This window comes from Mustelus asterias, chromosome 7 (assembly GCF_964213995.1).
Source record: "Mustelus asterias chromosome 7, sMusAst1.hap1.1, whole genome shotgun sequence".
In the NCBI taxonomy this organism is placed as follows: Eukaryota; Metazoa; Chordata; class Chondrichthyes; order Carcharhiniformes; family Triakidae; genus Mustelus; species Mustelus asterias.
In genome coordinates, this window is record NC_135807.1 from 3,464,792 (window position 1) to 3,482,241 (window position 17,450).

Consider the following 17,450-nt stretch of genomic DNA (forward strand, 5'->3'; position numbering starts at 1 on the left):
ATGAGACATTTTCATTTTTCAGGTCAAAGTTCTCCATTGACATACGAACAGTTGCATCAGAAGGAACCATCTTTTATGTAGCAGATAAGTCGGGGAAATCTTACATGACCCTTTATGTTTCAAGAGGCCGTTTCTTCTTTTCCTTTGCTGTTGACGGAAAGCAACTGAAAATTAAGAGCAAAGCTAAGCATAATGATGGACAGTGGCATACAGTAAGTAAAGTGATCTGACCACAACAGATCTTAATCGCTGAATGAACTAAATCCCAGAGGGAACATTGGTTTACAGGCCATACCCTTTTCTTTGTATTCTGAAAACGAGAAGGAAATGCAGAAATCCAGAAATACTTCTGGAAAATTTAAAAAGTAATCAAAAGTAAAAGGTTTATTAACTGGAAGAAAAGGAAACTTAAGCACACAAGATTACAGTCACACGGTTGAATGTAGTCTTCCAAAACATTTGCCCAGAAAGACCCTCCTTGGTCAGACTCACAAGTAAGCATTTCCTAGGCAAGACTACCTCATAGAGGGGGAAGTGATGGCCTAGTGGTATTATCTCTAGACTATTAAGCCAGAAACTCAGCAAATGTTCTGGGGACCTGAATTCAATAAAAAATATCTGGAATTAAGAATCTAGTGAAGACCATGAAACCATTGTCGATTGTCGGAAAAACCTATCTGGTTCATTAATGTCCTTGGCCACATATGACTCTAAAGCCACAGTAATATGGTTGACTCTCAACTGCCATTGGGCACCTATGGATGAGCAATAAATGTTGGCCAACCAGCCCATGTCCACAAATGAATAAATAAAGATGTTTAACTACAAAAATCCAGTAACATTACCCAAGGCTAAGCTACTGTGCCTTTAACAAGGACCCCTCAAACTCACTTCCACTTTGCTGTGGAAATCCAAGAAAACTTCAGAAACAAAGAACAAAGAACAGTACAGCACAGGAAACAGGCCCTTCGGCCCTCCAAGCCTGTGCCGCTCCTTGATCCAACCAGACCAATCGTTTGTATCCCTCCATTCCCAGGCTGCTCATGTGACTATCCAAGACTGCTTTTTGCAGCCCAAGACTTTTCTGGCTTGACTGGATGACTGATTCAAACTGCACATCTTCTCCCAGCCCAGAGCTGCTTCCAACAGGTCTTCCTCACACAGCCAACCACTCAACCCCATCCCTTCGACACCTCTTCTTCAATATCATTTCTCCATTTCATCTACGATTTCATTGTCCTCAGCTCTTCTTGGAATTCAACTTTTCCAAACCTCCACTTTTGGGTCAAATAAAATTCTTTAACCTTCCCTTGATAACTTATGAAACCTTTGCAAGCTGTAAAAGCCAATTACTTCTCTTTGGAATTTAACAGCCAAAAAGAAACAGGTCCCTAAGTATCTTTGAATGCAAATTCCTATAGCTAGCCTATTTAGAACAAAGAACAAAGAAAATTACAACACAGGAACTGGCCCTTCGGCCCTCCAAGCCTGCACCAACCGTGCTGCCCGACTGAACTAAAACCCCCTATCCTTCCGGGAACCATATCCCTCTATTCCCATCCTATTCCTGTATTTGTCAAGACGCCCCTTAAAAACTCACTATCGTATCTGCTTCCACTACCTTCCCCGGCAGCGAGTTCCAGACAACCCCTGTGTAAAAAACTTGCCTCGTACATCTCCTTTAAACCTTGCCCCTCACACCTGAAACATAAGGTTCAAAATCAAATCCTCAAATTTATTTATAAACCACTTGACCAGGAAAGTCTCATTACAAATGCATGCATCTAGAATCTTTAACTCTTTTTCTCTCAATGTAATTAAATAATTTACATGCACACATACACAAATACAACCTTCTTTATAAAATAACACAAAGGGCAGATTTTCCCATCCCGCCCGCCACAAGAATCGTAGCAGGCAGGGGTTGTCCATTGACTCCAGGTGGGATTTTCTGGTTTTGGGGCGAGTGCGGGCGGAAAATCCCACCCAATATTCCCAAAAAATATATTTCAAAAACATCCATTCTCACAAATGAAGAGCAGCAAATATATTATTGCACATGAAAGAGGTACCTTTACCAAGTTGTGCTGCAAATTTAACACTTGTCGAAAATCATTGCCTCATCTCTCACTACCTTTGTAATCTTTCCCAGCCCTACAACCCCCTCCAACATCCCTACACTCCTCCAGTTGTGGCCTCTTGCAAATCTGCAGTTCCTTCTCTCCACCAATGGCCATGCTTTCAGCTGCTTTGCCCCTGAACCTTAGAATACCCTCCCGAAACTTTTTGTGTCACCATCTCTGTCCACTTTTTCAGATAGCCTGTTTAAACACGCTATCTATTGCGACATTTTGGTCACCTTATCTCCTTATGTGGTTCGCTGTCAAAAGCGAATGTTCCTGTGAAGGGCCTTGAGACCACATTAAAGATGTTACATAGTGAGGTTTTTGTTGATACTTTGGCTGCTGCAATGTTTACACCAAGCTGCCAAACCCAAAAGGTGAATGGAACTAATCTGTACTCATACATTGGATTCTACAATAAACAAATAGGACCTTTACATTGAAATTTGAATTATCAAAACACAGGGCTGAAGAAGGCCATTCGACACATCCAATAATCCACCCAACTGTAGAATCTTAAACTAATTCCATTTTCCTATACCAACACTCTTTAATGTTTCTCTGTGTGTTTAATTCCACTCTAACATCATGACTGTTTCAGCTACAACAGCTCTTTGTGGTAAAGCATTCCATATACCTTGCATGGAAATGATCTAATCCATCCAGCTTTTGTTAAAATTTCACAATCCTGAATGTAAGAAGTTAAAAATAACTTATGGAAAATTTGACTTGGGTTCAAGAAAATTCATACTTTAATCTAATTTTAAAAAGCATTGAGTAGCTAAGTATTGTTTGCTCTCAATTCCTGTATGACTAGCTGCATAATTTACCATTTTTATGACAATTTTTTAAAAGGTGGTGTTTAGCAGAGAAAATAACAGAGGAAAGCTGATTATCGATGGACTCCGGACACGACAGGACAGTATGGCCAGTAGTCCCCTCCTGAAAGTTGAATCTCCATTTTATCTGGGTGGATTACCTCCAGGCAAAAGGCGACGCAATAAGAAGGTAAATTGGCAATTTGCATTTTTGTTCACAGATCCCTCCATGGCCTTGCCCCCTTCCTATTCCTGCAACCTCGCCCAGTCATACTCACCAGGATCTCTGCATTTCTCCACTTCTGGCCTTTAGCGCATCCCCAGAGTGTGACTGCACCGCCATTTGTAACTGTGCTTGCTTTCAACTGTCAAGGCCCATCGCTCTGAAATATTCTCCCTATACCTCTCTGTCCCTCTTTCTTCTTTTAAGATGCTCTCCAAATCCTACTTCTTTGACCATGTAAAAATAAGAACAGGAAGAGACCATTCAGCCCCTCCAGACTGTTCTGCTATTCAATGGGACCACGGCTGATCTGTGACCTAACTCCATATACCGGCCTTTGCCCCATGTGCCTTGATATCAAATTCGATCAACAATCTATCAGTTTAAGAGTTAAAATTAGCAAATGATCCAGCATTAATTGCTATTTGTGGAAAAGAGTTCCAAATTTCTATGATCCTTTGGATGGGATTTTCTTGCCTTGTTGTGATATTTAGCAAGAACGGAAGATCTCGGTGGCAGGCATGACTGGGAAATCCTGGCCCTTGTGTGTAGAAGTGTTTCCTAATTTCACTCCTGAAAGATCGGGCTCTAATCTTTAGACTGTGCCCCTTAATGCTAGACTCACCAATCAGCAAAAATCGGGCGGCACGGTGGCACAGTGGTTAGCACTGCTGCCTCACAGCGCCAGAGACCTGGGTTCAATTCTGGCCTCAGGTCACTGTCTGTGTGGAGTTTGCACATTCTCCTCATGTCTGCGTGGGTTTCCTCCGGGTGCTCCGATTTCCTCCCACAGTCCAAAGATATGCAGGTTAGGTTGATTGGCCATGCTAAATTGACCCTAGTGTCAGAGGGATTAGCAGGCAAATATGTGGGGTTATGGGAATAGGGCATGGGTGGGATTGTGATCGGTGCAGACCCGATGGGCCGAATGGCCTCCTTCTGCACTGTAGAGATTCTATGATGATTCAATGATGAGCACAGAGTTTTTCTACTCTGTTTATCTGTTCTCCTCAGTACCTTGAAACTTTGATCAAGTTACGGGTTGATCATGATGCCATGATGGCACAGTGGTTAGCACTGCTGCCTCACAATACCAGGGACCCGGGTTCAATTCTGGCCTCAGGTCACTGTCTGTGTGGAGTTTGCACATTCTCCCCATGTCTGCATGGGTTTTCTCCGGGTGCTCCGGTTTCCTCCTATAGTCCAAAGATTGGCCATACTAAATTGACCCTAGTGTCAGGGAGGATTAGCAGGGTAAATATGTGGGGTTGCAGGAATTGGGTTTGGGTGGGATTGTGGTCGGTGCAGACTCCTTCTGCACTGTAGGGATTCTATGAAGTTACCTCTTAACTATCACCCCTTGTAATTCAACTCTTGGGGTCCAGTTATCATTCTGATAAATTTACTCTCCAAAGTCAATATATCCTTCCTACAATAGTACACATAGCTGTTCGCAGGTATGGGCTAACCAGGGCTTTGTATAACTGAAGCATATTTTTATAGAGGTCAGCATTCATTTGCCTCTTTGATTATTTTCTGTACTTGATTATGATATTTTGATCAACATGCATTTTGGTCACTTATTCTAGTACCTCCTCATGTGGCCCTGTGTCAGGTTTTGTCTGATTATGCTCCTGTGAAATGCCTTACATTAAAAGAGCTATATAAGTGTAAATTGTGGTAGGGTTGGTTTCACTTGCGATTCTTGAGTCAATTGCTAGGGAGGACGAGCTGAACCTAGCAGTACATTAACAAAGAACAAAGAAAATTACACCACAGGAAGAGGCCTTTCGGCCCTCCAAGCCTGCACCGACCATGCTGCCCGACTGAACTAAAACCCCCTACCCTTCCGGGGACCATATCCTCCATTCCCATCCTATTCATGTATTTGTCCAGACGCCCCTTAAAACTCACTATTGTATCTGCTTCCATTACCGCCCCCGGCAGCGAGTTCCAGGCACCCACCACCCTCTGTGTAAAAAACTTGCCTCGTACATCTCCTTTAAATCTTGTCCCTCACACCTTAAACCTATGCCCCCTAGTAATGGACTCTTCCACCATGGGAAAAAGCTTCTGACTATCCACTCTGTCCATGCCCCTCATAATCTTGTAGACTTCTATCAGGTTATCTCTCAACTGCCGTCGTTCCAGTGAGAACAAACCACGTTTCTCCAACCTCTCCTCATAGCTAATGCCCTCCATACCAGGCAACATCCTGGTAAGTCTTTTCTGTACCCTCTCCAAAGCCTCCACATCCTTCTGGTAGTGTGGCGACCAGAATTGAACACTATATTCCAAGTGCGGCCTAACTAAGGTTCTATAAAGCTGCAACATGACTTGCCAATTTTTAAACTCAATCCCCAGCCGATGAAGGCAAGCATGCCATATGCCTTCTTAACTATCTTCTCCACCTGCATTGCCACTTTCAGTGACCTGTGTACCTGTCCACCCAGATCCCTTTGCCTAACAATATTCTTCAGGGTTCTGTCATTCCTCATGATTATCTAAGGAGTTCCATCTACCCACCACAATGGGACACCCGCAACCATCAAATAAAAGTATCCCCAATAGACATAAATCGGGTATTAAGAGCCAGTTTCTACTTGCTGTATACCTGTACGACTAGGGTGTAAATAAAGCTTGAAACTAAATCATGTGGATGAGAGTGGGATGGAAGGAAGAGTCTTCATGTGAGGAAAGATTTGGAATGTTAAAGAGAGAGGACAAGGCAACACGGCAGGATAGCGATCAGGGTAATAGCCAGTGTGTGAGAATCATAGAATCCCTACAGTGCAGAAGGAAGCTATTCGGCCCATCAAATCTGCACCAACAACAATTCCACCTCGGTCCTATCCCCGTAACCCCATATATTTACCCTGCTAATCCCACCATCACGGGATACTAAGGGGAAATTAAGAAGAAGGGCCTGAGCGTGCAAACTTAAGTTTACACCAGCTCATGTTGTTCAGGATTGGAGAAAAATGGCTTTAAAAGTAGCAAAGAAGGAAGAGCCAGGTGAAGGAAGATTTAGAAATTCACAGATGCAAGTTGACGAATAGGAAAGTACATCAATGTTTTAAAATAAGGCAAGCTGAGTGGTACAGGGAGGGACAGAGAGTTTAATGGTAATAGTGCTTCAGAATAAGGTGCATGCAGCCAATAATAGTTTAAAAAAACAAAGTCACTTTATCTGAATGCAGAGTGCATCCACAATAAGATGGACAAACTGGCAGCACAATAGCGATAAGTGGTTTTGATCTAATTGCCATGAGAGGGACATGGTTACAAGGTGACCAAGGCTGGGAATTAAAAGTTTCAGGGTCCACAACATTTTGAAAAGACAGGCAGAAGGGTGAAGGAGGAGGGGGTATCCCTGGTAATAAAGGAAAACACAAAGTCAAGCTCAGAGAGTAGAATCTGTATGAATGAAGATTAGGAAGAGCACGGGTCAAAAAACACTTGTGGGAATCGTTTATAATTGTAATTATACTGCTGCACAGGGCATTAAACAAGAAGTTATTGGAACTTGTAAGAAAGACAATGTAATAGTTGTGAGGGGCTTTAATCTTCATATAGACTGGACCAATCAAAGAGGAAAAGGTGATCCAGAAGATGTGTTTTTAGAATACTTTTGTGACAGTTTATTGGAGCAATGCCTTATGGAATCAACTAGGGAGATAGCTATTTTAGATCTAGTATTGTGCAATGAAGCAGGGTTAATAAATAACGCCACAGTAAACGATCCAGTGAGGTATGATCTGGAATGTGCTGCCTAAACAGTGATGGAAGCTGATTCAGCAGTAACTGGCAGAAGGAATTGGATAAACTTGAAAGGGAGAAACTTATTAACTATACAAAGTGGTTAAGAAGGCACACGGTATACTTTCCTTTATTAGCCGAGGCATAGAGTTTAAGAGCAGGGAAGTTATACTGGAACTGTACAAAAACATTGATTAGGTCAGAGCTAGAGTATAGTGTGCAGTTCTGGAACCCGCATTATAGGAGGGATGTGATTGCACTGGAGAGGATGCAGAGGAGATTCACCAGGACGTTGCCTGGCCTGGAGAATGAAGAGAGATTGGATAGACTGGGGTTGTTTTCCTCGGAGCTGAGGAGACTGAGGAGGGGACATGATTGAGATGTATAAAATGGAGAGGCATAGATAGACAGGAAGAAACTTTTCCCCTTGGTGGAGGGATCAATGACCAAGGAGTATAGATTTAAGGTTAGGGGCAGGAGGTTTACAGAGGATGTGAGGAAAATCTTTTTTCTCCCAGAGGGTGGGGGGAGTCTGGAACTCACTGCCTGAAAGGGTGGTGGAGGCAGAAACCCTCATAACATTTAAGAAGTATTTAGATGTGCACTTGCAATGCTAAGGCAGACAAGACTTTGGAACAAGTGCTGGAAAATGGGATTAGAATAGTTAGGTGTTTGTTTTTGACCAGCACAGACACGATGGGCCAAATGGCCTTTTCTGTGCTGTAATCTCTATGACTTTATATTCAAGGCTAAGTAACAAATTGTCAACCGTGGGGAAGACAAGGGGAACATGGCCCAGAGATTTTTGGCTGTTCACGCCAGCAGGATCTTCCAGTCTCGCCGACAGTGCTCCCCCACTGTGGCTTCCACAGCGGTAAGGAGTGTGTTCAACGGGAAACCCCATTGACAACAGCAGGACCAGAAGATCCCACTGCCGGCCAATGGTGGGCTACCTCCTGCCACCGGGAAACATGTTGGGCGTTAAATCCCGCACAAAGAGTGAAGGCCAAGCTATGATCTTATTGAATTGGGGAGCAGGTTCTCGTGGCTGTTGGCCTATTCTTGCTGCTATTTCTTATGTTTCTCTGTTCTTATTAAAAAACAAGAGGAAAACAGCAGTGGAATGGGTCTAATTACATAACTCTTAATTAGATAGAGTCATCACAAGCATAATAGGCCGGTCACCTCTGTCCTATATAGTTCAGGTCAATAATTCATTGTCAGAATCTTCAGTTCTCAATTATGTAGTAATGTAAAGCATATTGGTCCCATTGAATGAAGCCTGACTTTAATTGACTGCAGCTTCTGGTCCAAAGGAAAATAAGTATAAACTGCTGCAAATAGTGAGGGCCTTGTCACTGAAATAGGGACATAATGTAGGATTAGTTGACAAATAACTCAAAAACTACTGTTGTTGTTATAATTTTATTCCATTGATTATCTTTTATTTGCCAAGCAGCTGCCACGACACAGTTTCCAGGGTTGTTTCAGAAACTTTAAACTGGATGGTAATCTACTGGATTCCCCTTTGCGCACATTTGGAGTCACACCGTGCTTCGAGAGCAACTTTGAGCAAGGAACGTATTTCTCAGCCGAAGGAGGATACATTGTTTTAGGTTAGTTAAATCCTTAACTTATTGTACCTTCTCTTCAAAAAATCTCTTCAAACCTTCTGAAATGCATACACATTAAGAAAGTGAACCAATTAATAGATTCCATCTCACCTGTGAGTCAAAATTTATGGATTCAAGACCCCATCCAGGAACTTGAGCACAAATTTGGACTAACACTCCCAATGCAGTGCTGAGGGAGTGCCGCACTGTCAGAGGGTCAGTACTGAGGGAGTGCCGCACTGTCAGAGGGTCAGTACTGAGGGATTGCTGCACTGTCAGAGGGTCAGTACTGAGGGATTGCTGCACTGTCAGAGGGTCAGTACTGAGGGAGTGCCGCACTGTCAGAGGGTCAGTGCTGAGGGAGTGCTGCACTGTCAGAGGGTCAGTACTGAGTGGGTGCTGTACTGTCAGAGGGTCAGTGCTGAGGGAGTGCTGCACTGTCAGAGGGTCAGTACTGAGGGAGTGCCGCACTGTCAGAGGGTCAGTATTGAGTGGGTGCCGCACTGTCAGAGGGTCAGTGCTGAGGGAGTGCTGCACTGTCAGAGGGTCAGTACTGAGGGAGTGCTGCACAGTCAGAGGGTCAGTACTAAGGGAGTGCCGCACTGTCAGAGGGTCAGTACTGAGGGAGTGCTGCACTGTCAGAGGGTCAGTACTGAGGGAGTGCTGCACAGTCAGAGGGTCAGTACTAAGGGAGTGCCGCACTGTCAGAGGGTCAGTACTGAGGGAGTGCTGCACTGTCAGAGGGTCAGTACTGAGGGAGTGCTTCACTGTCAGAGGGTCAGTACTGAGGGAGTGCCGCACTTCAGAAGGTCAATGTTGAGCAAGCTTCACGCAGGCAGTCTAATTCCTATCTTCACATTGAGGAACCCTTCATCGTGTGGTTTAGCACTCACAATATCCTAGATGGATAGATTTTGATCAAATCTGGCAATTCTGGGCAAGAATAAGATGCTGCAGACCATCAGCAGCAGCAGAATTGTATTTAAGCACAGTCCACAAACTCCAGGCCTGGCATATCGCCCCTTTACAATTACCACCAAGCAGGAGATCAACCCTGATGCAATGAAGAGTGCAGGAAGGTGTGCCAGGAGCAGCACCATGCATACCTAAAAATGCGGGGCAGGATTCTCCGACCGTTCACGCCAGCAGGATTCTCCCGTCCCCCCAGCCTTCTCCAGAGGTCCTGGCATCACAGATGTCAGTCTTCAGCCGATTCAATTCACCACACATGATATCAAGAAACGGCTGAAGGCACTGGATGCTGCAAAGGCAATGGGCCCTGACAACATCCCAATAATAGTACCAAAGATTTGTGCTCCAGAACTTGCTATGCCCCTAGCCAAGCTGTTCCAATACAGTTACAACACTGGCATCTACCCAGCAATGTGGTCAATTACCCAATATGTCTCCTCCACAAGAAGCAGACAAATTCAATGCGGCCAATTACTGCCCTATCAGCTTACTCTTGATCATCATTAATATGATGGAAGAGGTCATAAACAGTGCTATCAAGTGTCACTTGCTTAACAGTAACTTGCTCATTGGCATTCAGTTTGGATTCCGCCAGGGTCACTCAGAACCTGACCTCATTGCAGCCTTAATTTAAGAATGGACAAGAAAGCTGAACTCCAGAGGTGAGGTGAGAGTGACTGGCCTTGGCTTCAAAGTTGCATTTGACCGAATGTGGCATCAAGGAGCCTTTGTGATTGTTCTTGCTGTTTTTGGAGGTCAATCATCTCAGCTCCAGGGTATCACTGCAGGGGTTCCTCAGGGTAGTGTCCTCAGCCCAACCACCTTCAGCTGCTTCATTAATGACTTTCCATCATAAGGCCTCAAGTAGAGAAGTTTGCTGATGATTGCACCATTTGTGACAGCTGAGATACTGAAGCTGCCCATGTCTATATGCATCAAGACCTGGTTTGGGCTGACAAGTAGCAAGTAACGTTAGTGCCAAGCAACGAGAGATTCTAGCCATCACCCCTCGACATTCAATGGCATTGCCATCACTCAATCTCCCTCTACCATTGACCAGAAACTCAACTGGATTAACCATATAAACACTGTCGACAGAGCAGATGAGAGGCTGGGAATCCTGCAGCAAGGAAGTCACCTCCTGTTTCCCCAAAGCCTGTCCACCATCTACAAGGCACAAGTGATGGAATACTCTCCACTTACCTGGATGGGTGCAGGTCCAACAACACTCAAGCAGCTTGACACCATCCAGGACAAAGCAGCCTGCTTTATTTGCACCCCATCCACAAACAATCACTCCCTCCACCACCAATACACAGTGGCAGTTGTTTGTACCATCTACACTGCAGGAACTCACCAAAGCTCTTAGACAGCACCTTCCAAACCTACAAATGTCACCATCTAGAAGGACAAGGGCAGGAGGCACATGGGAACATCACCACGTGCAAGTTCCCCTCCAAGCTACTCACCATCCTGACTTGGAAATATATCGCTATTGCCACCTTCTCAAGGGGAAATTAGGGATAATAGGGACAATAAATGTTGGCCTAGCACCTGCATCCCGTGAATGAATTTTTTAAAAGTTAGATAATGCCGCACTGTCTGCAGGCCATGTCGAAGGAAGCTCTGCACTGTTTGAGAGATAGTACTGAGGGATGTTGGTAGTATTTATCCTTCAACTAACTTTATTAAAACAGAGCATTATCAGATTGCTGTTTGTGGGAGTTTGCTGTACGCAAATTAATTGTTACATTTCTTACATTAGAGTTAGAAATAGCCCTTGGGGTGAAAGAGATCAGAGGATATGGGGGGAAGGTGGGTTCAGGCTATTGCTTTGAATGATCAGCCATGATCATAATGAATGGTGGAGCAGGCTTGAAGGGCTGAATGGCCTCCTCCTGCTCTTACTTTCTGTATTTCTATGTTTATTGCAGCACTGAGTCAGATTCAAAAATGTACTTTTTCCGTTCTTTCTTGTTTTCCATGTTACTCTGTTCAGCACCTTTCTTTGTAAGACTGGTTGAAAGTGCAGATTAATCTGGTAACGAATCACAAGTTGCAAGCACCCCGTTATCCACTAGCTCAGCACATTGCCATAAATATCATAATCAATGTCGTAACCCAATATACCTCATTACTGATACCTGAATGCTTATTTTCAGATAACTCGTTTGTGGTGGGCAAGGATTTTGAGCTCCTGTTTGAACTGCGTCCTCGAAGCCAGAGTGGTGTCCTTTTCCACGTCAACAGCCCACAGGGAAATTATCTCAGTCTGTATATGTACAAGGGAAAGGTAGGAACGCCAGTTAAACACCATTGACACATGTCTTTATAGTCTTTTTGCAAGTATCATCTCGGGCTGAGCAGTGCTCATCATTCCTGCTGTCATAGAACAGGCTTTTGAGCAAAATGAGAATAGCAGCATGGATACAAATGGGCACAGAGAATAATGCTGAACGGTTTCCAAACTGCAGGTGTGGCCTTCCCCAGGAACCAGCTTTTCTTGATCTATATTACTGACCTTAAAGCACAGTTTCCAGATGACACAACATTTGGATGTATTGTAAGTGTTAGTAGAATAATGATAGACCAGGCTGTTGGTGTGAGCAGGTGAGCAGGTTTAATGCAGAGAAGTGTAAAGTGATTCATTTGGTAGGAAGAAAGAGGAGAGACAATATAAAATAAATAATGATGCAATTCTGAAGCAGGTGCAGGAGCAGAGGGACCTCGGGGTACATGTGTATAAATCTTTTGACGATGGTAGGGCAGCTTTAGAAACCACAGAGGATCCTGGGCTTTATAAATAGGGGCACACAGCACAAAAGGAAGGAAGTTGTGATAAACCTGTATAAAACACTGGTTGAGTCTCAACTGGGCAACATGATGGCACAGTGATTAGCACTGCTGCCTCATAACACCAGAGACCTGGGTTCAATTCCTTGGGTGACTGTCTGTAAGTGGTTTGCAAATTCTCCCCGTGTCTGTGTGGGTTTCCTCCGGGTGCTCCGGTTTCCTCCCACAGTCCAAAGATGTGCAGATTAGATGGATTGGCCATGCTAAATGCGCAGAGTTACAGGGATAGGGCAGGTGGGGTAAGGTGCTCTTCCAGAGAGTCAGTGCAGACTTAATGGGCCAAATGACCTCCTGCATTGTAGGAATTCTGTGGATTCTATAAGAAGAGCCGCATGGCCTCCTTCTGTGTTGTAAACATTCTTTGGTCTACGGGTACTTGCACTATTGCCAACTCATCTACATTGGAAGAGCTTTTTAGATAGAACTAGATGGTTTGTACCACACTAGTTTCCTGGGAATTTTGCGCTGTTGGGTCAATAGGCTGTCCCAAATGGTGAGAGTTATAGAGTCGGGGCTGCCAGGTGCAGAGGCAGCTGTTAAAAAAAATACCTTGGTGCATTGGGACTTTATCTCCATTATAATAAAAACAGAATAGTCCTCCAGCCTTCGCACCAGGCAGGGGAGAGATGGGGCACTTGTTCTTTCACTCAATAATTTCACCTTTAACTTGTTTCACATCCCCAAATAAAAGGTGCGACTATGGGTATCCACATGGGATGCCTGTTTTTTTGTGGGTTATGTGGAACACTCCTTGTTGCAGTCCTACTCAGGCCTGCTCCCACATCTCTTTCTCTGTTACATTGATGACTATCGGTGACTCTTCATGCCCTTACCTGGAACTGGAAAAATGTATTGGTTTTTCTTCCAATTTTCCGAGAAGGTCACCTCTCATTCTTCTAAACTCCAGTCAGCAGAGGCTCAATCTACTCAGCCTCTCCTCATAAGAAAATCCCTCCATACCTGGGATTAACCTAGTTAAGTTGTTTCCAGTGTTTGTGGTTTTTGTTATGAATGAGCTTTTTTGTAATACACATGCTATATCACTATACGGTTCCTTGGTTCTATACACCGTACAGGGGGCCAGTGGGCATGGAGGTTCCATAGCTTGGTATTGGGAGCACGAGGGCCCATTGAGGGTGGGTGTAAAGGCACAGCCTGACCATAAGGGGCATGAGGAGGACCTTTTGAAACCTTTAAAAGGTTTCCTTATGCAGGCTCGGGCTCACAACACCTCTGAGTGCTGTTCCCTCCGAGGGAACCTTGACTCTTTAAAAACCTTGCCTGACTCCATAAAACTTGCCGAGCAATGTGAATACCTATCTCTACAGTGAAGCCAACCAGGTCGAGAGTGCTGGATGACAGGAAGTATCCCTCACCTTTAAAGGCATTCTGAAAAAGCAGACGGCCTGGGGTGTGAGGAATCCAGCATCTGCACCCACCTGCTATTCTTGAAGGGCTCCTGACCCGCTGAAAATCCAGGTCATAGTTTGCTCCAGATTATGTATAAATTAAAACTATTTACATATAAACTACAGCTAAGTTTCCCTAATGTAGCAAGATTATTTCCCTTGCAAAACGCAGTGAGTATGCAGAATACAAAATCTGAGTGAAATCAATCCTATTCGCTTACATCTGTGTGGTTTCCAAGTGTGATTGACAGGTGAATTGCCCAATCATCTCCATTGCAGCTGGGAGTGATGGTATCACTACAGCAACCAACTCTTCACTTACCCCACCCCCATTAAGATCAACACCAATCACCAATTTCCAAACTAAAGCCATTTTTATCACAGCTGGCACTCAAACTAAATGTTTGTGACCTGCCGGGCCTTTGGTGAAGGGCAGCAGCCCCATTTATTGCTCCAAATTTAGCGTCATTTAAGAATCTTTCCAATAGCTGCATCAATTATTTATCACCAATTTTGCCAAGAGCAGTCAGGCCAGAAACCTTACATCTACAGCGAGAAAACTGGACCTCAAGCAGTATTGTCTAAAAATAAAAGTCAACAAAGAGCTGAGCGTGCTCTGCCTTTCAAACTATCGGCAGTGTGAAGCACTTGTTTGTTGCTGATTAAATCCAATGTGATTGAAAGTGCGAGCAGGTACATAATCATTTTTATAGTCTCTCTATATATGTGAGATTATAATCTCTGCCATGGTGTCAGCCGTGGCTCAAAGGGCCATACCACGGTTTTAAGTCCTACACCAGAGACTTGAGCAAAATCATAGGCTCAGAATTCAACAGCCAGTACTCTGTTTCTATAGCAATATTTGAGGCACCAACCAGGGAACAGACTATTTTAGATCTAGTATTATGCAATGAGAGAGAGCTAACTAATAATCTTGTTGTAAAAGAACCCTTAGGGAAGAGTGACCACAATATGATAGAATTCTCCTTTAAATTTGAAAATGATGGAGCTCAATCCAAAACGAGGGTCATAAATCCAAACAATGGGAAAAGTAAAGGTATGAGGGGTAAGTTGGCTGTGGTGAATTGGGCAAACACATTAATAGGTATAAGAACATAAGAATATAAGAACTAGGATCATGAGTTGGCCATCTGGCCCCTCGAGCCTGCCCCGCCATTCAATAAAGTAATGGCTGATCTTTTTGTGGACTCAGCTCCACTTACCTGCCCGCTCACCATAACCCTTAATTCCTTTACTGTTCAAAAATTTATCTATCCTTGCCTTAAAAACATTCAGTGATGTATCCTCAACTGCTTCACTGGGCAGGGAATTCCATAGATTCACAACCCTTTGTGTGAAGAAGTTCCTCCTCAACTCAGTCTTAAACCTGCTTCCCCTTATTTTGAGGCTATGCCCCCAGTTCTAGTTTCACCTGCCAGTGGAAACAACTTCCCTGCTTCTATCTTATCTATTCCCTTCATAATCTTATATGTCTCTATAAGATCTCCCCTCATTCTTCTGAATTCTTCTGAGTATAGCCCCAGTCTACTCAGTCTCTCCTCATAAGCCAACCCTCTCAACTCCGGAATCAACCTAGTGAATCTCCTCTGCACCCCCTCCAGTGCCAGTACATCCTTTCTCAAGTAAGGAGACCAAAGCTATACACAGTACTCCAGGTGTGGTCTCACCAGCACCTTATACAGCTGCAACATAACCTCGCTGTTTTTAAACTCCATCTCTCTCGCAATAAAGGACAAAATTCCATTTGCCGCCTTAATTACCTGCTGCAGCTGCAAACCAACTCCTTGAGATTCCTGCACAAGGGCACCCAGGTCCCTCTGCACAAGAGCATGCTGCAATTTTTTACCATTTAAATAATAGTCCATTTTGCTGTTATTCCTACCAAATGGATGACCTCACATTTACCAACATTGTACTCCATCTGCCAGACCCTTGCCCACTCACTTAGACTATCTATATCCTTTTGCAGACTTTCAGCGTCTTCTGCACACTTTGCACTGCCACCCATCTTAGCGTCATCTGCGAATTTTAACACACTTCACTTGGTCCCCAACTCCAAATCATCTATGTAAATCGTAAACAATTGCGGTCCCAACACTGATCCCTGAGGCACACCACTAGTCACTGATCGCCAAACAGAAAAACACCCATTCACCCCCACTCTTTGCTTTCTGTTAGTTAACCAATCCTCTATCCATGCTACTACATTACCCGTAACACCATACACTTTTATCTTATGTCGCAGTCTTTGGTGCGGCACCTTGTCAAATGCCTTCTGGAAATCCAGATACACACATCCACAGGTTCCCCATTGTCCACTGCACATGTAATGTTCTCAAAGAATTCCACCATATTACTCAAACATGACCTGCCCTTTATGAACCCATGCTGCGTCTTACCAATGGAACAATTTATATCCAGATGTCTCGCTATTTCTTCCTTGATGATAGATTCAAGCATTTTCCCTGCTACAGAAGTTAAGCTAACCGGCCTATAGTTACCCGCCTTTTGTCTACCTCCTTTTTTAAAAGTGGCGTCACACTTGCTGTTTTCCAATCTGCGGGAACCAGCCCAGAGTCCAGCGAATTTTGGTAAATTACAACTAGTGCATTTGCTATTTCTCCCGCCATCTCTTTTAGTACCCTGGGATGCATTCCATCAGGACCAGGAGACTTGTCTACCTTTAGCCCCATTAACTTGCCCAACTACCTCTTTTGTGATAATAATAGTTTCTAGGTTCTCACCTGCCATAGGTTCCCATCCCCCTGGCATATTAGTTTAAACCCTCCCTAACCACTCGAGCAAACTCTCCCCCTCGGACATCAGTCCCAGTCCTGTCCAGGTGTAACCCATCCAATTTGTACAGGTCCCACCTCCCCCAGAACTGGTCCCAATGCCCCAGGAATCTAAAATCCTCCCCCTGACACCATCTCTTCAGCTACATATTTATCTGATATATCCTCTCATTTCTACTTTGACTAGCACGTGGCACCGGTAGTAATCCTGAGATCACTACCTTTGAGGTCCAATTTCTTAACTTTCTTCCTCGCTCCCTGTATTCTGCTTTTAGGACCTCATCCCTTTTTTAACCTATGTCGTTTGTACCAATGTGTACTACGACCCCTGGCTGTTCACCCTCCTCCTTCAGAATGTCCTACAGCCGCTTCGAGACATCCTTGACCCTAGCACCAGGGAGGCAACATACCATCCTGGAGTCTCATTTGCGGCCACAGAAATGCCTATCTATTCCCCTTACAATTGAATCCCCTATATCTACTGCACTGGCACACTTTTTACCCCTCCCCTTTGCAGCAGAACTAACCGTGGTGCAACGGGTTTGGCTGCTGCTGCTTTCCCCAGAGAGGTCATTCCCCTCAACAGTATCCAAAGCGGTATATCTGTTCTGCAGGGGAATGGTCACAGGAGATTCCTGCACTGCCTGCCTATCTCTCTTGCTCTGTCTGCTGGTCACCCATTCTCTTCCTGCCTGCGGAGTCTGAGCCTGCGGTGTGACCACCTCTCTATCCGTGCTATCCACGATACTCTCTGACTCACGGATGCTCTGCGGTGTCTCCAGCCGCCGCTCCAGCTCTGAAACTTGAGCTTCCAGGAGCTGTAGCTGGAGACACTTCCTGCACACATGCTGACCCAGGGGACTG

General features: G+C 44.4%; 1 protein-coding gene across 1 annotated transcript in view; it reads left to right on the plus strand.

The window, feature by feature from the left end:
• The window catches only part of lama3 (laminin, alpha 3), a 458,111-nt gene that overhangs the window by 428,454 nt on the left and 12,207 nt on the right, over positions 1-17,450 (plus strand). The window contains exons 71-74 of the mRNA XM_078215598.1: positions 23-212; positions 2,979-3,131; positions 8,383-8,539; positions 11,671-11,801. Of these exons, the coding sequence (XP_078071724.1) occupies positions 23-212; positions 2,979-3,131; positions 8,383-8,539; positions 11,671-11,801 (631 nt within the window). The remainder of the gene's footprint in view (positions 1-22; positions 213-2,978; positions 3,132-8,382; positions 8,540-11,670; positions 11,802-17,450) is intronic.